Source organism: Falco peregrinus, chromosome 2 (genome assembly GCF_023634155.1).
Source record: "Falco peregrinus isolate bFalPer1 chromosome 2, bFalPer1.pri, whole genome shotgun sequence".
Lineage (NCBI taxonomy): Eukaryota > Metazoa > Chordata > Aves > Falconiformes > Falconidae > Falco > Falco peregrinus.
The window spans coordinates 57,039,373-57,063,050 of record NC_073722.1 but is presented as its reverse complement, the minus strand read 5'-3'; the positions used below and the strand labels follow the sequence as shown (position 1 = coordinate 57,063,050).

Here is a 23,678-nt window from a genome sequence, read left to right as displayed (position 1 = left end):
CGTGGTGGAATAGAGGAGGTAGCAAATGCAGTATGGTTCAACTGTTTTATGAGTTTTGTCAGGAAAGAAAATACTGATGGATCTCTGAGTTCAGAGCAATTGTTCTAACCTGTACTTAACCTGAAATTTGTTGTTTTGGTTTGACTTATAGGAGCTTTTGTGCCCGAAAACTTGTCTATTTTTTGCAGTTAATTCAGGTGGTACAATAAAAATACTACGCTTCCAGAAAAGACAAAGACTAATTTTGGCATTTTTCTTTTCCTGCAGCCCTAAAAGTGTTTTAGTAGGGTTTTTTTTGTTCTGTCTGGGCAGTTGTTTCTTGGTTTTTTTTTTTTTCTTAATCAAACTGAATAAACCTAATTCTGTTTATGGTGTTTTTAATGATAGCCAAACAGATCATCTGCCAGTTTGGATCCTTTCTATTTAGCACACAGGCTGTCCCTTTGCATCTTCATGCATTTCCCAGAATTAGGAATATTTTAAAATGTTTCAAGTATTTTACGAATACCAAGCAAATGCAATTGTTATGTACAGAAAAAATATTTTTCTTCTGTGTATTGATTTATTTATGAGAAATCAAGCATTCAGTGACTCAAAGGTTGATAATATACCATATGTAGAGTAATTAAATATTACTGAAACACCTGTGACATACTTGCAAAACAAAACTTCTTTTTGCTTGTTTTCTAAAGGCAGAGTCCCAGCAGGGGGCTCCCAGGTAACACAGAAATCTTTAGGAGTCTTAATGCACTCTAGTTGCCCACACTTGGATGCTGAGTATTTTAAAACTTCCCAGAACTTGAGCTAAATTACTATTTAGAGTCTTTATTATTGTTTAAAAAACATTTTACTTAAGGAATATTTTAGTTGCTAAACTCTCCAGGTTCATCTTAAAGTGTTTCAGTGGAAATTACTGTTCCTTGGATGCAAAGGTAGATGGTGAAAAGCTGAAATTTTTGCCTTGGATCTTTTAAAAATCTGGCTAATATAGGTCTTGTGCCAATTTAGGCTTAACACCAGTTAACATCCCAGAGAGAGCTTGGAATCCTTGTATGTTTTAGTAATCTTCTGCAAACAGGTTAAGTGTATGCCCTGTATCAAGAAGAGGCACCATTAATTGCATTAAGAGCAGAATTATCAGTCTCACATAAAGAAATAATTAAAAAAAATGAAAATGATATACCAACCTAGAAATTTACCCAAAACCATAAAAGTGCTTATTTAATAGCTGTTTCATTTATTTCTTTGAGTGGAAAACTCAACAGTTGGAGACATTGCAACAGGACAAGTAGGCCAGTAGCCAATTGTATTTAAAATTATGTCAGGTGGGGTCAATGGATTATTTCTTAGGAAAAGAATCGAGAATTTTTTATTCTCTTCCCTCCCCCCATTTGCAAAATGTCTGACTAGAGATTCATCAAAAGTATTTCTTCAGGTACTGAAATACCTCTTGTGAAATAGTTTATAAGCTAATAAAACAGAAATCGAGGTGTTTTGGTTTGGGCTTTTTTTAATTGGATTTCAAAGGTGTGTTCCACAGATGTTTTCTGACAACAAAATAATGGTAAATGGGTTAAGACATTATTTGAACTAAATCCTTAGCAATGCAATAAACCTGTGCAACATTTTTCTTTCTGTCCCTTGATCAGAACATACTAAAACTAATAAATATAGCACTGGGGGCTTACAGGTGATTTACTTGGATGACTGTTAGGCCCTTTAAAAAACTCTTAAATATTATCTGTCGTTTTACCAAAACATAGATAGCCTTAAGAGGTATGGTCTTTCCTTTGTAAAAAGATTTATCATCAAGCCCGAGAAAAACATCCCACATCTGCTAATAAAACAGAAAATATTAAGATTTCCACACAAGATTTACTTTTCAGGTTCTGTTCCCAACGTATTTGTGTAAATGAAGGACTGGAAGTAGATTTATGCTTCCACTAAAACCGCTTGATGACAGTGTCGTACATAGTTTACAAATCTGTCTATCTAAAGATTATGAAAAATGCTGCATTTGCAGTCTCTTGTGACCGTGCTCTCAAGAGGTGGCAAGCGGCTCTGTTAAAAGACGCCTCAGCACCGTGCATCAGAGTTAAATTTCCCAGGCCTGACAAGTGTTGAAGGGTCTAAACTCCCCCAAATTTCTTCTGCCTGTGCCATGACACATGGAGATGTCAGCTTACCCTTTGTATGTAACTTATTTTCTCAGACAATAAAATTTTCTGTCTGATCTATAGAAATGACGGTAATATAAGAGGGTGCATATATATCTTTTTGGAAGATGATCAGTGTCTTGTTGGACCAAACCTATTGGTACGCACGTGGCTTTGAAAAATTGGTCTCTGGCACTTTTTCATTAATGTGAAGAACCAGACACTTTTCAGGTGTGGAAAATACACAGTTCTGCAAAAAGTAAGGACAAATAATTTGTAATTTCTGTGATTTGTTTTTAGCTGCTCTTTTCAAAGAGAAGCAGTGTATACTCTTACTGATCCGACTGCAGTAAGGACCTGTGTGTAGGTTTTTTGTTTGTGTTGTGTTTTGTTTGGGGGTTTTCTTTGTGCTTGTGTGGGGTTTGTGTGGGGTTTTGTTGTTGTTCTGTTTGGGAACTTTTGTTGATTGTTCTTGTTTGGTTGGGTTGGGGTTTGTTTCGTTTTGTTTTTTAAACGGAATTTCAAGAATTGGAGCCAATGCCTCCATCAGTGGTACTTGTTGTTGCTGGTACTGAGGTAAAAGGCTGTGACTGCTGTGTTACCATGACTTGTGAGCAGGTAGTTCAGCTAAGACGAAACCAGCCATGCTGGGTGTAGACAACACTGTAGTTGGGCTGGGGACCTTGAGGTTGATGTCGCTGCCTGATGATTTACCCATAGATCAAGAAATAGTCTGCAGTCAGCTCAGACTCCCATGTCACACTCATGTAAACCTACCTACTGTGAGTTTAACTGCTGAGTGAGTTTCAAGTTGCTTTCTTCATGCTTTTGACTCTTGCTTTAGGCTCCAAGAAGCTCCATTACTTCTGATACTTTTCGGTTCTTCCCCGGAAGATATCTAATTATATTTGTAATCCAATCAAATATGTCAACCAAAACTACACAAATGGTATTTGAAGTACCTACCTCCTCATGTCTGCTCAGGCTGACTGCTCAGTCTAACAAAAAGAAGTCAGACAAGGTGGGATTTTATTACCAATGCTATAGATATAGTTGGTAATCACATCTTATTAATGGCTTTATAAATTACAACATTCTAGTTGTCACACATTTTGCCTCTTTAAATGAGGTAATTCTGGCCTGGCAGTTATGAGAGTATGTATGTTGATACTGGAGCAAAGGTGCCAAACTGAGGAATGTACTGGTTTATTTTATGGAGTGATTAATTTTACATTTTATTGTACTCAAGGGCTTGGCTATTTTCTAGATTGTAAATTCTCTTGCAGCTACTTCTAAACTAGGTCAATGATATTTCAGAAGAAAGGCTTATCCTCTTTTTCTTTTAAGTGGAGATATTTGTAGAGGGGTGAGGGTTAAGGAGAAAATACATTGCCTGAAAACTTTTTTTAATGCTTGATTATTTGCATCTTAGCATTGTACTCAAAAAACCCAGCTCTTAATCTGTCTTAAAATTACTTAAAACCACTGTGCTTGATTGCCTTAGTGAATTAATCAAGGCAGGGCTGCTCTTGATGCTAATGCCCTTAAACATTTGGTGTGGTACAATACAGCTTTCTGCATGGTGTGGCACAGAGCAGGTATGGCCTGACTGCTGTGAGCTCTGTGAGCAAAGGGGATGCCTGAGAAGTAGCAGCCCCCACAAGGCACTTTCTATTAATTTTCCTTTTCCACTTTTTGTCGTGTTAGTAATGGGCTGTCACACCATTTGTTCAGGATTTCAGCAGCTTTTGGGTAGCGTTGTGACAGTTCTTGTCTCTTAGAGAGAATACCTGAATTAAGACCCCACAGTCTTGTGGATCTAAGTGCATTCATCAGTTTGGTTGCAGGTTTGGTGAAATATTTTCTGCCTCCCCTAGAACCTTAATTTACCTGCCTGATGCTCCTAATGCATAGAAAAGGTTCAGATTTACCCCTTGCCCCCTGCCCGTCTGATTTTGGTTGAACAGGTACTTCATTGATATCACAGATCAACATCAGCATAAGCGAAATGAGAGTGAGGATGGTTTTGAGCAGGTAAGAACTTAATGTTTTCTCCCTCAACAATAATTTTTCTCAGCATGCTCGAAATTAATAGCATGCAAATTGGAAATCTGCAGCAAAGTACAACTTTAATTACTGTCCCTTTTAAATGTTTATTATTAGTGAGAAATGGATTTGCTTTTTATTAAATGTCTCTTTAATGAACTTCCTTTTAATGAACTTTAATGCACTGTTAATGAACGAGTGGAAAACACACATAGTATGTATGTATCATGATATGAAATGTACTACTTCAAGTATGTTAGCATATTAGGATTCAGCACAGATTGCTATTGTTATGTACTGTCATGTATTATATAGCATTATATAAAAACATATACTAAATTATCGTACTGCTAACAATACATACCAGCTCTGTAAGTAAAATTGCAGTGTTTTTTGAAAAGTTTTTGCTTTTTTCTTTAAAAAATACAAATAGTGTAACTGTGTATGTCTGTTTCATGTTCCTTGCAAAGTATAAGCAGCAAGAAATGTGTCCATAATCTAGTATTTCAGGGAAAAGGCCAACATTATGAAGTTACACAAACCTAAGGACTGACTTCTAGAATACGAAGATGAAATATGTGCTACTGCAACAGTGTGCATGCAACTGGCCACGCTGATATAGTAGGACTTACACAGCTCACTTGTGAAAAGCTTGTGGGGTTTTCTTACTGATTGCTCTATTATAAGATACCTGTGCATCTAACAGGTTGTCAGGCATGAGCTTTCATGGTTTGCAAGAGAAGAAAGCTGAGATGGTAAATATACAAATTTCCTTTCTCATGTGATACATACCCCCTAAAGAAAGAAAGACTCATAAAAAATTGCCTATGCTGTTACTGGATGAAGTAAATCTTAGAGTGTATATAAATACACTTGAAACTCTTCTTGATCAAAGGTACTTCAATCTTAATTGCTGCCATTAAATTTATTTTTACTTAATTTCTGTCTCCCAATGTGTTTGAGCCAACTATAAATAGTATTATTTACACACACTAGAGATAAACTTTGGTGTGAATGGAGTTCTTTTAAAAATAAATAAATTGTAGAGAAAATTAAAGACCATTATATTTTGAAGTGTGATTTTGATGCAAATTGGGTTGATAGCAGCGGGGTAATAATTCTAAAGTATTGGAAAACATTTGCACTTCTGATATGAAAGAAAGTGAGGACTTCCTCACATTGAGTAGAACATAGTCTTTAAAACAGAGGGTAAGAGAGTCATCCAAAACCAGTTTATACCAAGACACTAAGAGATGATGTGCTGCATAGGAAACATGTAATCTATACTTTGCATTATCCTTCAGCTTTAAAAGTAAACATTTGTTAAATGTTGTCTAATTATTTTTTATTGTTCTTTGGATAGTATTAATGTGGTTAAATAGTACTGTAACAATGTTATATTCAAATAAGTGACATATAATCTCAGTAATCTGAGCGTGATCTAGAGTCTGCTTGAATTAAGTGGTCTTTGAATAAAGCCTAGTGGGCTTTGCTCTACAAAATGCTTATAATTCAGTTCTTCAAAGCGCTATTACTTGATAGCCACAATCAATTACAGCATCTGAAGCTTGCGTTTAAACGCAAGCTTGTGAAGCCAGTTGTTGTGACTCCACCAGACTACTTATGTACTCAACTACTAATTACAAGAGCCACCACTCACATATTTAAAGCTGAGTCTATGTTAAGTACTTGTGTGGTTTTGTTGCTTCGGGTTTGGTTGTTGTTTTTTTTTTTTTAATACGCTATTATTTGACAGTTCAGTAGGAGTTTATGAATTGTTGCTCCCCACAGAGCTGTGTGTTTCCGCCATGTCTGCTCTTTACTGGGAGTAAGAAAGCAGGGGGAGATGTGCTGTGCATTTCACTGGAGGGATTTCAGTTTGTGTGTTGTCAGTGATGATAGCACCTCTTCTTGGGATAGGTGGCCAGGCTGCCCCTGGCTGTGTGTGAGACCGTTTGTGCTGGAGGAAGGCAGCAAGCCTGTCTCTGAGTTACCCCAGGACTTCTTACCCTGCTCTGGTAGCTGGAGAGGACCTTTGTTCATTTTTCTTATAGTTTTCAGTCTTCCTTTTCCATTTGTGCTATTTATTAACTACCAGCTTACCGCTTCATTCTATCAAGCCTGTGGGCTTCATTTTGTGCTTGACACTGAATAAAACCTCAGTGTTTTGGAAGCAGTATTTTTAGTTTGCACATAGAAATCCATAAGCAGTTGCAGGTTTTCTGGTTTACGTGCAGTAGTAAAGGTCCATATAAATGACACCCCATGTGTTTTAAGGGTTGTACTCACTTTTGTCTTAAATTTCCTCAGCTTTGGCTGTGTGCTCTCAGTTGTAAATTACGACAAGTGATCTTGGTCTCAGGTATTTTTCATCAAACAACGTTAAAGAAATTATAAAACCCTGTGTTGACTGGTATGTTTCATTATGTATAATAAATGTGGGGGTAAAGTAGTAGTGAGATTGCATTTCGCTGTATATACAGCATTACATGGACATAGCATAAAGGTTACAAATCCAATCACTCCAGAGTGAGGAGGTGTCTGAACTGAGGTTGTCTCTTCAATTTCCAGCCATAGTGTCAAGCAGTAAAGTACACACCAGCCTTTGGGAATGGGTATAGAGCAAGGTGGTACAGAGTTTCCCACTGCTGCCCAGCTAAATACTGGAGAAGTAATACTATGATGAATCAAGCTTCATGCAGCAAATGCACTAAATGTGCTAGTCTGCCACTGATTTATCATCCTTATCAATCCTGTACTACTCTGTCTTTTTCAATCTTTGGACATTAAGCAGGGGAATAAAAAATGACAGGCTGGGCATGAAGAGTCCTGGGAGGAGCTGGAGGAGGCAGGTTTGGGGAGAAATGTTCAGACCTGGAGACGAGGAGGCAGTCAAGTTGGTGGGGAGTGTAAATGTGGGTTTCAACATCTAAGCTGGAGAAAAGTCTGGCTGGACCTGAAAAAAAATGTATCTGACATGTAATAGGCCCAGTGGAGAAGTACAGCTTTGTGCTGCTACTGCCGTGTTGCCTACTGCTAGCAGGTTAGATGACTGCAGGGGACGTCTAGCCTGAGGAGACAAACATTAAAAAAAAATAATCTAATAATAAAAAATAACTAGAGTAATGCCGTGGTGGTTTGTCATGAGCTTAGGAGTGGCTAGGCTAGGTTACAGTTCCCTTGTTCTTGCTATTTTTTGTTTGTTGTCTGAATATAATTACATCTCTTTTTGCATCTGAAAGCAAAGTGAGCAAATACAATTTCTGCAGGACTTGTTTATTCTGATCCACATTTTTTTCCCCCTCACCTAGAACATCATATAACTGTTCTTCAGTTAGATCTGTTCACTAAAAATGAGTGATGCTGAGGGCATCCCGTTCCCTGGCGTCCCTTCACCGTTCTTGCATAGAGCTATGAGGCAGGCTACACCTGTACTGCCTCCTCGTGCTTTCTGCAGTATTTAGAGAAGCACATCTCCCAGCTTCTGTGTGAAAAATAAGCTGTATTTTGGTATGCCAGTGCCTGCTTGAGTGCCTCTGTGCTTCACGCAGTAAATTGCAGACTGTAGTTGTATTGAGATGATAAAACATATACTTTTTTTTTTTTTCCACAGAATGTATTATACAAACCAGTTTGCAATCTCCACCAAACTAACTGCAGTGTGTGGGAACTGACTTGGGACAGACTGTGTCAAATAAACAAGTTTTGCATGTGATAAGAACAATCCTGAAAATGCATTTTTGCTTATGACAACTTAACATATTGATGGTGCTGCATCTCTTGAGTAAATACAGACGTTCTCTGTTTTGACTTTATAAACACCCAGGCTGGAGGAGTCCTTGCTCAAGCATGAGAGAGCATAAGTGAACTTGGGTGCTTTTTTCCATCTGGTAACTGCCAAGGGTAAGGAGTAGCTCTTTCTCCTATACTGACTAAAGCCTGGTTAATATATGCAGCTGTAATTTGGCCGTGCCTGCTGTCTTCTGTGCATAGACAGTTGGTGCCAACTAATTTCTCCCCATGGGTTTATGTACCGGTTGCTGCTCATCCTTCCATCAGAAGGGCTGAAAGGAGGATCTGGGGAACTACAGGCCTGTCAGTCTGACTGCGGTGCCAGGGGCGGTTATGGAGCAGATCATCTCAAGGGCCATCAGGCAGCACACGCAAGACAACCAGGGGATCAGGCCCAGCCAGCATGGGTCTATGAAAGGCAGGTCCTGCTTGACTAACCTGATCTCCTCCTATGACAAGGTGACCTGCTTAGTGGATGAGGGAAGGGCTGTAGATGTTGTCTACCTGGACTTTAGTAAAGCCTTTGACACTATTTCTCCCAGCGTTCTGGAGAAACTGGCTGCTCACGGCGTGGATGGGTGTACTCCTTGCTGGGTAAAAAGCTGGCTGGGTGGCCAGGCCCAGAGAGTGGTGATGGATGGAGTTACATCCAGTTGGCGGCCGGTCACAAGTGGTGTTCCCCAGGGCTCAGTACTGGGGCCAGCTCAGTTTATATCATTGCCAACAATCTGGACGAGGGGATCAACTGCACTGTCAGTAAATTTGCCGATGACAGGAAGCTGGGTGGGAGTGTTGATCTGCTGGAGGGCAGGAGGCTCTGCAGAGGGAGTTGGACAGGCTGGGCTGATGGGCCAAGGCCAGTGTATGAGGTTCAACAAGGCTCCGTGCCGGGTCCTGCACTCGGGTCACAACAACCCCACGCAACGCTACTAGCTTGGTGAAGAGTGGCTGGAAAGCTGCCTGGAGGGAAAGGACCTGGGGGTGCTGGTTGACAGCCAGCTGAGTTTGAGCAGTCAGTGTGCCCAGAGGGCCAAGAGCATTCTGGATTGTATCCAAAATGGTGTGGCCAGCAGGACAAGGGAAGTGATTGTCCCCCGTGTTCGGCACTGGTGAGGCTGTGTTTGTTTTTGGGCCCCTCACTCAGGAGGGATGTTAAGGTGCTGGAGCATGTCCAGAGAAGGGCAACAGAGCTGATGAAGTGTCTGGAGCACAAGTCTTGTGATAAGCAGCTGAGGGAACTGTGGTTGTTTAGCCTGGAGAGAAGAAGGCTCAGGAGGGACCGTGTTGCTTTCCATGTCTACCTGAAAGGAGGTTGTAGCGAGGTGGGGGTCAGTCTCTATGAAGAAGTAACAAGCTATAGGAGAGGAAATGGCCTCAGGTTGTGCCAGGGGAGATTTAGACTGGGTACTAGGAAAAAATTCTTCACTGAAAGGGTTGTCAAGCATTGGAACAGGCTGCCCAGGGAAGTGGTTGAGTCACCATCCCTGGAGCTATTACATGTAGGTGTGGCACTTAGGAACATGGTTTAGTGGTGGACTTGGCAGTGGTAGGTGAACAGGTGGACCGGATGATCTTAAAGATCTTCTGCAACCTGAACAATTCTATGATTCTATGATGTCCTTGCACCAGCCATACCATGACCAAGAACAGATGACAGTAGGATTGATAGAGAAGCACAGACAATCCTAACAGTCTGCAAAGCAGCAGGAAATAGAGGAAAATCTGTCTGCCTCAGGATTAATTTGCTCTGTCTTCTTCCTCTCCTTTTTTCTGTCTGAGTTAAAAAAATGCTTGTAGAAGTGCATCTCCTGTCATTAGGGGCCATGCTGGCTGTCCATCAGGCTCGTTTGCTTGTTTAAGTGTGGTCTGTTGGAAGAAAGCTTGCAGCAGGCCTGGTGTGACCTGAGGCCCGCTGAATTGGCTTCCACAACACACATGTGAACTGACCCCCTCATCCCTACCCCTTCCTAATAGCTGTACATTGAGGAATGCATTTGTTTGTTTAGTGAATCCTGAAAACTGACCCTCAGAGACTGAAAAGTTTTGGGAGGTGGAAGAGATGACAACTATTTGATCAACTTATTTTTGCAAAGTTCTTGTATATCTTCAGGTTTCGAAAATGTAAAGGAAGTCCCAAACTGGTTACGCTAAGCCTTAATACCAGGTAACCACATATGAAGACACCAAGTAGGAGAAAGTAAAGTTTTCTATGTCAGCTATGATCTAATGTCTTGCTCTTCCTTGGATTCTTTACTGCAGCATAACACTTCTTTTTTCTTTCTTTCTTTTTTTTTTTTTAAAGATGCCTGCTTCTAAATCTTTTGGCATTGATACACAGAAGAAATAGCGTTTTGTATCATTTTCAAAACTACTCTATCACCTGAAAAAAGAATGCTTTATAAGTTGTTCTGTATTTTTCTGTAGAATGAAAAAAGAAGTAGCTTTTTATTTTGGTTAGACGATAGAATTTTGTATCATTTAGAGTGACTGAAGTAGGGTTGGATTTTTTTTGCTAGAGCTGTTTAGTAACACAGGTGAGGACAATCTAGTGAGTACCAGCATAAGCAGGCTGCTTGTTGCCATGAGGGGATGTCCTCAAAAGGACCCAAAACCTGACTTTTTAATAAAATCCATGAAGGTGTTTGGAGAAAAACTAAAACTCCATAGCCCCAAATCATGGCAACACAAAACCAATCCACAAAGCAGTGAAATTTCACTGCACTAAAAGATGTAAACTCCTAGCTAGTAAATTTCTTTAGTAACACTCTCAGATATATCACCAAAATACAGAGAGTCAAGAAGGGAAGTTTACACTCAAGTTTAATTTCAAGATTATATTTAAAAACAAAGCTTTCTGCATTTAAATATAGCTTTTCTTGCATTCCACCTTTAGGATATGCTAGATGGGCTTCCATGGATACTGCATGAACAAGTGGTTAGTAAATTTAACGTTGCATGGGTCAGTCCACATTTGTGAATTGGTTGGAGTAGACGGATGTGTCTGACAGTGTTTCCATCACAGAATACCTTCTTTGTGTAAGAAGTGGTGAAAAAAGTCCTTACATTAAAGGAAAAAATGATCCTTCACTCTGTCCCCTTGCAGTTGTAGCAGTGCCTAGCAAAGTGGCATCCTCTGCTGCAGCAGTATAAAAACATGTGGTCACACTAAACCCAAAAGTTTTTGGTGTTCCAAGCCAGATCTTCACATCTTTGTCATAACATGCTTAGTTCCCCTGCCTTGAAATAAATGAAGACCTGCTCTAATATAAGATGGTGTGTCTGAAAATCAAAAAGGAGGGGAATCTGTGTAAAGGGATCATCGAAGGTATGTTGGTCTTCTTAATGACTTACACTTTTGAAGGATATACTTCTTTCAACACACCAGATGAAATTATCCCAATATTTATTTTGAGGCAAGGTCATTTTAACAGAACAGATGTCTTGGAAGCAACAAGATGTCATTGTTCTGCTAGTGAAATGCTGAGAAGAATTAAGACATAGCACAAAATACTAGGAAATTATTTAAATCAGAGCTTCCATTCTTGACATTATGACATAAGAATTTGAAAATGGAATTCAGTACAATAAAATAATAATTTTTCCTTAAATATCTTCAAGATGGATTGCATGTCTAGCATCTTACCCAGTAAAGGGGGAGAAAGGACAAGCAAAAGAAACAACAGCATGTGTTCATTTGAGATTCTAGAGCTTTGGGAGAGATTTCTAGATAATCTTGCCTGAAAACGCATCAAAAGTAACGTAAGATGCTGCTAGAACTAAAAGGATTATACCTAATGGGATCTGATGAGTTATTAAACATGGGGAAAAAAATAGAGAAGGATCCAGTATTTTACCATCTTGTACTGGGACCAGGCTAGAGCTGTCTTGGACACCAGCCTCAGAGTGCTGCAGGTTTGCACATTGACTCAAAGGGATACTTTTTCTTTCTTTTAAGAAGCAGGTGGCTACACCACAGAAAATAATAATAGCTGCTGGTGGGAGCACTTGATAGACACTGAAGAATCACATGCTTCAGGTACATAATACTTAACAGTGACACTCAACTTCCCTGGCACATTTGAAATGGAATTCAGAGGAAATATCAATGTGGAGTTAAATATGTTTATGTGTGTTTACTTGCTTGGGTGATAGGATGAAAGAGTTATTTGGTTGTTAATGTTACACATTATTCACTACTGTGAATAACTAACAGAAGTAGTATTTGTAGTAAGAGACGTAACAGCATGGTACTTAGAGGGCAGAAGGTTAGGAGTGTCTGTGTCTGTACAAGTTTGTATGCACATGTCGTTCTTTCAACTGTGGGGATAGAGCAGCTGAAAGTTACTTGAAAATATAGCTAAAGGGGCTGGGTTTTTTTCATCCTAGAAATAATACTATAATTGAGACATACTGAAGTGATAATGCTTTGTTACATGATCTGAAACCAGTCCAGTGTATTCAGTGCATGTTTTCCTTGTTTATTCATCTGTAAATCCAGATGATTAACCTTGTTTTATTTTTTCTCAACTTTGTTGAGTCTGAACATTGCATCAATGCCAAACTGCTGAGTACATGGATGCAAGCAAAGCAGGTTATTTAGAGCTGCTGTGATTGTTCCAATTCCTGTTTAAAGAAGCCAGTAAAATTTCATATATGAGCCTGAAAAGAAACATTTAACTCTGGACTGAAAGTAGAAAATTTGTGTAGGGAATAGGAGGCACAAGGGAAAGCAAGCATTTAAATCATCCTGCCTAATTTGTTGGGAACTTAGACCCTGGTCTGCAGGGTAGTTATGCCAGGCCAGTGCTCTGTCTTCAGTAATGAAAGTGAAACGCAAGTCGCAGCTCCTGTGTGAGAGGTTTGGTGATAACTGTCTTCATGCCTTCTACTGCATAGAAGCTAAATGTAAGCTAATATGGTGCAAAGTTTCTTCTTTACTTGTGAGATTAAAATTGGAGCTGTGTTTAAATTTCTAACAGGCAATGCTGAATTTTACCTAGAGATCATTTTCTGCATTGTTTTCTTATGTTTTATTTTTTATGAGGCATATGTATCATCTGGCATATGAAGAAATTGCTGTTTGAATGATCTAAAGGTAATTTATAGGTTGACAGAAGCATGTTTATTACCATGAGGAAAGTGACCACTAACAGATGCAAACAGTGCAATAATTGCCATCTGTTGTATGAAACCTGACTCGATGCTTCTTCATTCCTTCTTTTGCTCGTTTGTTATCTTAGTCTTTCATCAGATTTTTCTTGTGGGATGGGGACATTACATGTGTTTTCACTGGCAGGTGGCAGACCAAAGTCTGCTCACCAGATGTGCCTAAACAGCTGCCTTGTCCTTGGAGAAAACATGACACATCACCTTGAGCTGTGACAAAGACCTGACAGCTGAGCATCTGCTGTGGTTGGTGATGATGATCCTGTTGGTGGATACAGGCACATCGGGCAATGCTTGGCCCTGCTGCACCCTGAGCCCCTTCTGCCTTCTCTGATGTAAGAAGATGGGAAAGTCCAGAAACCTAGGAGAGCCCCAGGCTACCCCTGTGCCAGTGTGCATTAAGGGCATGAGACAGGGGTGAGTGAGGAGAAGGGAATCATGCTGTACTAGACTGTGTGTGGAATACAGGTTGCCATTTATATTAGTGTGGGTTTTTTCTCGTTTATTTGTTTTTTGGTTTTGTTTGGTTTTCCTACCTACAGCAGTGAGGTATTGGATGGCATATTAAATTGCAGAGCTGCAGCTGTTGCAGAGCTGTTGCTTAACCATTGAAATGTGAATGGTTATTTAATCGTATGAACTAGCAACTTCGTTATGTGAAGGTGACCATCTTTGCTGTTGTAGTGGATGTTTGCTTGAACACCTCTGAGAGGAAGAGCACAGGCATTATGATTGAGCAAGGTCACAGCTTCTTGACCAGGCTCATACTTTGTGGATGAAGCACGTAAGAGGACCTGCAGCAGGGTCACCAGATGTGTCACAGCTTCTTTTGCTGTTTCTGCAGAAGACAGCTACTCATAGCAGATGTATGGCATGTCTGTGGGAGCACATGCAGGGCATACATTTCTAGGTGTAGTTTATATTGTATACTACTGTTTGTGAGGGACTGCTTGGCTCTAATGCACATTCTTGCCACTGTCCAAATCCTGGAATGTAAATAAATTTAGTTCCTGGCCTTAAAAAATAAAATAAAATAAAATTTTGAAAAGGTCTCAGGCCAAAACATCCTCTACTGATAACTGCCTTGATAAGCTGATTTTCAGGAGTCAGTTTGATTGAAAGGAACTTTAGAAGGTCTGAAGGCAATGGCAAAGATGTATTTCTCAAATGCTTTGTTTAGTAAATGATAACAGCAGCCTGTAGTCTATCAGCTATTTCCTCATGGGTTCCTTGTTTTCTTTTTCACAAATGAAGTCGTTTTTCTGTACCAGAACAGATCTGGCTGTACCAAAGTGCCTGTTTGGTCATTGGTAGCAACTGATACACTGCCTGTGAATCTGACAAGTTCAAAAGAACTTAAAATGAACCAAAATAATAATTTATTTTTTTTTTTTGTTTCTTGTGAAGCTTGAATTGATTGGTTGGAAGGCTTTATCTGAGTGCATGGGTAGTGTTGTGTTTTAAAAGGTTACGGTTTTTATAGCCTAAGAGGTCATTCCTATTTTCAGTAAGCTCTAAGTTATCTTTCCACAAATATTTTCATTTTGAATTGCTGCAGCAGTTTGGGTTTTCCCCAATTCTATCTTGGGTACAATTTTGAGGTATTTCAGCTAGGTTTTATGCTTTATGACTTTTTTTCTGATTAACTGAAGTATGCTTTCAGGTTTGTGCTCTCCAGACATTATTTTCACTGTTGAATGGTAACAGTGATCAAAGGTTTCAGGCATGCAATGTTGTTTTTCCAAGCAAAGATACCTTAATTTTAAAATAATGCAAAGCCTATTTGGGCTGTGCAGTGATCTCAAAACTCAACAAAGTTATTTGTTATGTTAATTTTACATTTGTGTACCTTAACATTAGATTGTGCCTGTTCAGATTTTAGAATGTATTTTTATCTACAGGGGTGACTGTAGGTTGCATTGGATGAAGAAGCAATTGTGTGAAGAGGCCATGATAAACCAAGGCAGATTAAAGAAAACCTGTACTCGGACATTTAGAAAATCTTTAAATGATTCATGTAAATTTAAAATGACTTCTTCTTGTTCCCTACCGAATGTTGGTTGCATTTCTTCAGTGGACTCCCACATATTTTACATTGTTCTAAAGAACTGCTGGAGAAATTTCAGAAGGAAGGAAGCATTTGTCTAAGCTGTGATTATTTACCAGGTGAGAACCATAATAAAGAACTTGTCAGAAGCATTAACATATTCAGAAGAGCTGCACAGAGGCATTAGGCTTTGTTTGTTACGGCTATAGCTGTTAAAGGTAGTTTTGATGCACTGTGCAAAATTCTTGGATCTATACTGATGGTCTAGATGGAGTATTTGCCGACTTATAAAGCTGCACTGAGAAACGAGGAAAAAGGAGAGGAGAACAGCATTGGTACTACATGCACTTAACAATCATGACTTGCATTGTGCCAGGACAGCCATATAGTGGAATAAAAAAATCAACGTACCGCAGGCCATAAAGGACTGTCCCATCTGGATGGAGTCGAATCATTCGGTTTTTCACTGTCACCCCATGGACAAATGACTTCTTGTCATTTTGGAAATATGTGTCTGGCACCCAGAGCTGGTCAGCCACTCTGTTGTCCAGAGTTAGGTTCAAAGGTATTCCAGAATAAGAAAGCCTTTTATCCCTCCACGACTGCTGGAAGTACATGGTCAAGGTGTAGTCCTAGGGAAGAAATAAGAAGAGCTTTTTGTATTTTGCATACCACATAACTTAACAAAAGTTTATTTTTTAGATAATTCTGAGTAACTGAGGATCAGTAGCAACGTGAATTTTAAGGATTGTTAAGATGATGTCCTTAACCATGATAGTAAGTCTTGGCCTGTTCATGTTAATATTGAACATCACACTACTCACCAATGGCAGTGACCGCCACAGGCTTTCAAAACCTCTTGAGCCAGAGGGAATACATGGCACATTTGAGTTTCCAGTCTGTGGATCACACTTGCATGGTTTTTGATTTTTTTTTTTTCTTTCATGTGAAAACTGTAGTGTTTAGCTGACCTCAGCCAAATAGCATTGCATACCACTGAGGACATTTTTTTCATATTCCCTCCCTTCATTCTGAAAGATTCCCCCATAATCCTGAAAGGCCAGAGTCCCTAATCTCTTGAGAAAGAGCAAATACAACCTCAGAATGTATAATTGACAACTTCCCGTTCTGTATCTGCTGGAGTTGCCAGATATGATGACCTTAGCTGGGCAGATCTCACCTCAGCCTGAGGAATGCAGGTCTTTCTGTCCTTGGCAATCAGATATTACAGCATAGAAAATTAACATTTTCTCTTGACTATCACATTGTGGCTTAGGTGAAATATCATTTATGCAGTCCTTCAGCTTTCACTTAGTCTGAAAAGAAATTGTTCTAAAAGGCTTCTGGTCTGATTTAGTCTCTCATGTCTGTCTTTCTGGGAATTCCTGATTTTAAAGGTAGTCAGATTTTTTAAGTGGAAAAGCCCATGCACTTTGTAGCTGATGGAGTTCTTAAAAGAGGACTGGAACAGCAGTACGTGGACTATTAGTCTTCTTTTCCTCATCTCCTCCCCCAGCCACCTTTTCAAGTGGCAGGTCATTTTGTCACATATTTTTATGGTAGAAATGCAGCAAAATTATAGATATTGTTGAAAACATTGGTCAGACAGAGGTAAGGTTTTCTTTTATGTGAGGGAAAGTCTTACCTCTGCCAGCCCCACAAATCCTAGCCTGGACTCTAATTTTTGAAGAAACAGAGAGCATAAAAGCTGTCTGATGTGATCTGTTCTCTTAATCTTCAGTGGCTTCTTAAGACTGTATCATTGCCATGAAACCAAAGCAGTGTTGATACCTTTCAGAAAGACTTTCTCTCTGAAATGTTGCATCTAGCAGACCTATAAACTATAGACTTATCAGTAAAAGAAGTCAATGAAAATACTGTTCTTCAGGCTCTGGGCGTGGTAGTATTTGTTTTGTATAGAGGAAATGCCATGACTTGATCAGTGGTCATATACAATAGGACAATTACGTCCATTTTGAGCATTGATTTGCAAGGTTTTAATAGATATACTCTTTTCCTGGCCTGCAAGATGATGGCTACCCACAAACAGAGCCAAGAGGCGGTATGCTGAAAGCATAAGTTTTTTGTTTTTCTGGCCCAGGTAGCAAGGAGGAGATCAGGACAGCTTCTTTCACTTTTCAGACCATGCTGGTCAAGCTCGGAACTATAAAGTATATGCAGTGGGGTGTATGCTGTGCTCTACTGAATAGGTAATTTATAATGTAAATTGCTGTATGGAGAAGCATGAACCTCAGGGAGGCAAATTTTTGCATGTACAATGTGAATAGAGTTGGATTAGAAGCAGACACCTAAAGAGAAGTTAAGTCCCTGCCCTTTGTTTCTCTTACACATATACAGACCCAAAGACCAGATGGGAATTGGATGAGAAAAAATAAATAAAATAAATATCACTATTCTGTTGAAGTTTTCATATGTTGTAACTGTTTTCTAGCCTGTTCTATTTCAAGTAACTTTAGGCAGAAAAGCCTTCATACATGGTTTTTACAAGTTAAATTCTCAGTGCTTCACTTGGTATCCTCTACATCTTCTGCCTGACTCAGCACAGGCCATGCAGTCTGCAGCACAGATGGAATAGAAATTCCAATTATACATAATTATCTTTTTTCCTTCCTGCTTTCCTTTCTATTTTCACTAGGTCTTAAAGCTGCTTTTGTAGAACTGTCATGCTGTTCTGGAAAAAAGCTAACAATTGCAAGCTAACATAGGCAAGCGGTGCCTATGTGATGGTTCTCAAAGCTCAACCAAGAGAGAAAAATAGCCAAGATAAACTACAAGAGATCTTAAAGGATGTGATGAAGTGAAAGAAAAAGAAATTCTGTCTCTCTGCTGTGGCTACTGGAAGAAAATTAGTTGCTATTTTTAGCATCACAGTCTGCTTTAGAAATTTTATTTCATCCAGCTGTGCTATACACAGAATACCTCTGTTGGTAACCCTGTGGTAGAGTGAGTGATGCTCTGCCCTGCAATTGTACTATACTATGTAGAAGTACATGGCAAGCCAACAAGCACTAATGGGGAAAAAAAAGCTGAGGTTCATCCTAAAGGAATCTCAGTGTTTCTTAACTCAGAATTACCTATTTTCTTCCATTCCCCAAGAACATGGGGGTGTTATTCATTCAATATTTTAATGAGAAAAATGGAGAGTTATACGTCATGATTGTAAGAGTCCCTGTTGCTGTAAGTTCTTATCTTAAAAAGCATAGTTAAAGGTTATTTTCATGGAAAGGAAGTGATACCTGAGCTACGATAACCCGAATTATATAGTTATATACTTTCTAGCATTTTTAAAGGAATACAGCCTTACCTTTCTCATGTCTAATTGTGCAGAATGAAATACTGACAAACCATATAGCTAGCCGCATCTTGGAGGATTTGTATTATTTTTTTATATTTCACAGCAGTGTGAGTGAAGTGAGGATTTAATGACTACTTGCCTGCTACCTTGTAAAACTTGCGGGGGGTTTTGTGGTTTCAAGCTTTAGAGTGTATGAATGATTTCTGAATCCTTCATAACTATAGTGGTAACTGGCTGCAGAATTTTTTTAGCTTTTTATGACAGCTTCCCAAGATCTCAAGCGTCAGTCTAGCTGTGAAAATAAATCAGGTTATTTTAACTTTTATATTTAACAATTTCTAATCATGAGTTAAAAAAGCAGGGCCCAATGTAAAATTAAAAGAGGCTCTGTTTCTGCAGATAACTGTTCTTTTAAACAATGTTTTAAAAAATATTTCACTTTTTTTAGAAGCAGACTGAACTTTTTTTGCTTAACTATACTTCCTATAATAAAAGAAAAAGCTGTAATGCAGCTGAAAAATCATGATATGTCAGTAGATTTACTTGAGCTTTCTACACTTCCCACAAGTGACTCCCTGCTTTTCCAGGGCATAGTCAACCTTCCTAGCAGTAAATATCTGAGCACCAATGAAAAACTTGTTCTGACATGTATTGATTTTTATTTTTATTTTTTTGTGATGAATTCTGATTTGTCAAATGAGATGGGTTTTTTTTCCTTTCTTAGTAATCATGCAAGTTTCTTATTTCGTTGTATGAAACTGAAATGTGTGAGCGTGTATAGATGTGTACTATAGCATGTAAGTCAATCTGTGTATCAAACAGTGTTTTAGTAAGGTGCATTAGTTTGCTAAGACAAATAAGAGAGATGCTATGAAAATGTGAGCAAGAGAAACTAGCCTATTTTACTCAAAATGGCAGATTTCTTAATCTGAATTTAGGCAGCTTCATAAATAAATACTGGCCCCAAGCTTCACAGTTCACTTGGGTAATATAAATTTCTTGTAGTAAAGAAAATGAACGGACCACGGATGCATATTATACTTGAAGTTAAAAGAACAGTCGATAGTTCCAGTAAGTAATGGATTGGAGTTTCCATACAATACTAAGTTTCCTTTTTATTTCTACTTTTTTGGTTTTCTAATTTTTTTGTGCAATATGTATAGATGATGCAAGGACAATAATGGAATTTTTCTCTCCTGATAAACATCTGTAGCTCCTGAAACCAGTAGAGATGCATTAAAACAATAATTTGGACTTGCTGGTAATTTCCAGTGTGGTTTACCAGTTCAGCACCGCAGAATATAATGTGGAATACACTGTTCTATTATAATCTAACCTTCTGGGAGACACAGAGCTAGTACTTCACCATTCTTACCAGTTGAATTATGGACTCTGGTGTAGTAAGAGATGAGTTTACGTGTCTGCTGTGCTGGCAGTTGCTTTGTCTTTCACAATTTCCAGACATACATGTTTAAGGGGAAACTAGGGAATATTTTAACTTGCAATGTTAAGCTCTGTGATCTAAAAGACCTTTTGTGTTTTTCCTCTTTCCAAGGTGGCCCCAATCTAAGTTCTTTTATAGTTTCAAGTATTGAAAAACAGCTTAGTACACTGAGATATGTTTAAGTAATGACCAAATATCAAAGCACACTCCAAAAGACTTACCAGCTAAAAATTAACAATATGGATACAGTTCTTAACAAAAGTTAGTAAACAGAAGAGTATTTTGTGACTATTTAGCTGTTCTAGGTCAATTCAATATCATTAGATCTCTAGATGAGTTTGCACATGAAGGCACTGTGCAGCAAAACAAATAAATGAAACACATCAGTGTCTTGCTTCTAATAGATAACAGTGTATATTGATAGTTGTGGGATGCCTACTTTACACCCAAATGATCTTAAATTTAAATTATATCCTTGGGAACCATCCAACAATCAAATATGTGGCAGCATCACAGAAAATTAGATGCAATGCAATTCAGATATAGTATAACTTAATCAAGACAAGCATAATTGAAGCTGCATTTTAAAATTAAATATGCAGTGATGATCAGAATACTAATATTGACTGCAATAAGGCCATAAATACAGAACACCAATATATGTAAATCCTGCTGTGACTGCAAGCTGTTATTAATTGGAGAAAATTATTTTCTATGTTTATCTGATACCAACAAGAATGGGAAGGGCAGAGTTTTGAGACAATGGTAAGTGTTGGATTTGTAAATAGTAAAAAAGCATAATCATTCACGTTATAAGCATGCTAATACATCAGAAGGAGCTGTTAGCATTTGTTTAGCAACAGTTAGCTGTCCTATCTTGGAACTCCTAGGGAAGATCTATGCCCTTACCCACAAAAGAACTATTTTAAGATGAGAGAATGTGAATGATGATGTGTTTTTTTAGGTGGGGGTTTGGTGTTTCTTTTTTTAAAGTGTTTTTTGCTTGTTTCGTTTTTGGTTTTATTGTTGTTGGGTTGTTTGTTTTTTTTTCCAAATCCTGTAAAATTTCCCATATATGCTTGGTGCTCAATTCCAGATACTGCACAGAAACCAGGGGGAAACATTTTAACTGAAATTATGGAGAAAGAAAATACTGGTTCTGCTCATGCTCTTCTCTAAAATTGTCAGGGCAGCTATATATCTTTATTAAGTCTGCAGTCCAGCCAGGCAAGGAAGCCAGGGACTTAAGGATGTGCACATTAGTGGATCAATTGCATTTACCTTCCTTTCTAAAGGACATAGTTCAGTGGTACTTTTGGTTTTGTTTTCAATGAAGACAGATGCAGCATATGCATCCAAAAGTAGTGGGAGCAGGGGGGAAGGAGCACATACTCAAATTATTCAGTGCACTGGCCTGGTTCACAGGAAGCCGTGGTTCTTGTGAACTACACCTCTGTCAGTGTACAGGCAAGATGGGAAGCTCCACTGACTTCAGGACAATAGAATAAAAGACTTCTATTTTCCTGAGAGAAGCTGTTTGGTTTTATAACAGGATCAGAATTTTCCCACAGCAAGCTTCAGTTTTGCAGAAATGTTTTCTGTCAGAAAATTTGAAATCATTTGTAGATGTGAGATTTCTGTAGGAGAAAAAGTTGTGCAAGGTATTGTTATTTTGTTTGATCCAGTTGGTAGCTCTAGTTGCTAGTGAAGTGCGTTTAATTCTTGTTTTTCAAATCTGCTGACAATTCTCCAGAGAATGTTTCATAAACCTTGTTGGCATTTATAACTTCACAATTAAGTATGTGGCATCACAGTTGTGTCTTGTAGAAAGACACAGAGATCTGGCAGGAGTCAGCATAGCTGTTATGATGATGCTCTTTATTGCTCAAAGCACAGCCAGGAACAAGATTAGACTCATTATAAGAGGCATGTTGGAAATGAAGGCACTCATCATTACTGTATTGGGATCCAATATTACTCTTTGCAGTCAAGACAGAAGTCCCTGTAACTGCAATGGGATTAGATATACATCCAATGTCTTCAATCATTACTGAAAAAGCAAACCAAAAGGCAAAACGTTTCTCAGTTACAACAGCAGACTTAAATATTTTGTTGCATTTCCTTCAGTGTTTTCATAATAATACTTAGCAGAAGCATTTATTACTGCTTCTAGCATTTAAATGGGTTGTTATGATACTTGTGTTCCATTGGCTTGGCGTTATTTAACATAGAGGAGGGTAAAATCCCAATTTTATCTTGTGTGTTCTACTTTGCCTCTCAGGGAGAAGAAAGCAAGGACTTCTGTACTTTGGATCAATATCCCACTGCCTTGCCCTCTGCTTCTTTTCTCTTATTTGAGCTTCGCTAACCTGGAGGCCTGAATGTGTCACTTCTTTGTACAGGAAGAGAGATCATGTTGCTAAATATTAGTATAGATTGCTTTGATTAGAAGTGCACTTAGCTAAACGTAGCAGGAAAGTAAGGTAGCAGGTAAGGTAAGCTTACAGATTTGTTACCATCACTGAATGCTGGAATCTCCTTTAAGAAAGCTTGAAAACCACTATAGCATTCCCAGCTACACTTCAAACTTCCAGCCACATAACTCGCTGTCTGGGGCCGGGGGTGGGTGGGGAGTGTAGCAATGAGATGCACCAGTACAACATTGCTTACAGTGCAAGCTAATACTATGTCTGTCTTAAGTGGCTATACTAACTGCCAACATAAGAATCAGAACATGTCCGTGCTGATTCATATTCCCTGAAAACTGCTTTTAGTACCTGTAGGAAACAAGTAATTATATCTATTCCCCTGCTATTCTATTTTGCTTTTGAAGCTGGTAATCTTTTCTATACAGAGGGTAATACTGCCATAATGATGCTTGAGGGAAGAGGTGGAGAATGGCAAAAAAATGGCAGAGGAGTTATGTGTGGTTAAGCAAGATGGCATTGTAATGAATGATGGAGTAAACAAATACAAGTGTATTGGCATATAGAATAATTGTATTCAATGTGTGCATATACGTTCACAGGCAGCAAATAAGTGTCCTTTATATTTTGGCTCCAGGGAGAACACCTGGGGTTGAATACAGAACAATTGAAAGGAAAACAAAGGAACAGAAAAGCTTCTTACTGTCAAGTAGCCCGCAGCCACCATATGTTGATCCATGTCTAGATATATCTTTTAAAAGCAAATGTAGACAGCACTGAGACAAACATGTTTTCTCTTGGACATTTGTCTCTGAGAGGCAGCTGAAAGCAAGTTTTTGCCAAAAAACCCCCAACCAAAGTCAACTTGTCCAGGTGGTCCATACCTGTCTGTCTGTATCTGGGGACTCCAGTTACTGTTCAAGTCTAGATATTAGCAACTACAGTGAAAAGGTGTTCTAGGTGTTATATGCTGCTTTGTGATGAAGTTGAGGATGTTCTTGGGTGGTACTTGTGCGAATTGTTCAAAAACTTGCCTGTTCATATGAAGGTATGAAAGGGAATGGTGGGATGACATTTGAGGACTGTGATATTGTGCCTGCGTAGTGCTCTCCTCATCCTCTCCGCAAAGCAGGTGGAGCAAGCAGTACAAGGAAAAGAAATTTCAAGCTTTAACTGATGTTCTAAAACATTTCAGCCAGCTTGGACTGGAAGCACCAATACATGGGGGTGGGACTGGGCATTTGGGAGGAAACTGTACTTCCCATGTTCTTCTTTGGGCTACGTG

At 38.8% G+C, this 23,678-nt stretch overlaps 1 protein-coding gene across 3 annotated transcripts in view; it reads right to left on the bottom strand.

The window, feature by feature from the left end:
• Positions 1-23,678, bottom strand: part of GABRB1 (gamma-aminobutyric acid type A receptor subunit beta1) — a 141,167-nt gene that overhangs the window by 50,356 nt on the left and 67,133 nt on the right. For all 3 annotated transcript variants that reach the window (XM_055795029.1, XM_055795031.1, XM_055795030.1), the window contains one exon: positions 15,619-15,839. In XM_055795029.1, coding sequence (XP_055651004.1) covers positions 15,619-15,839 — 221 coding nt within the window. The remainder of the gene's footprint in view (positions 1-15,618; positions 15,840-23,678) is intronic.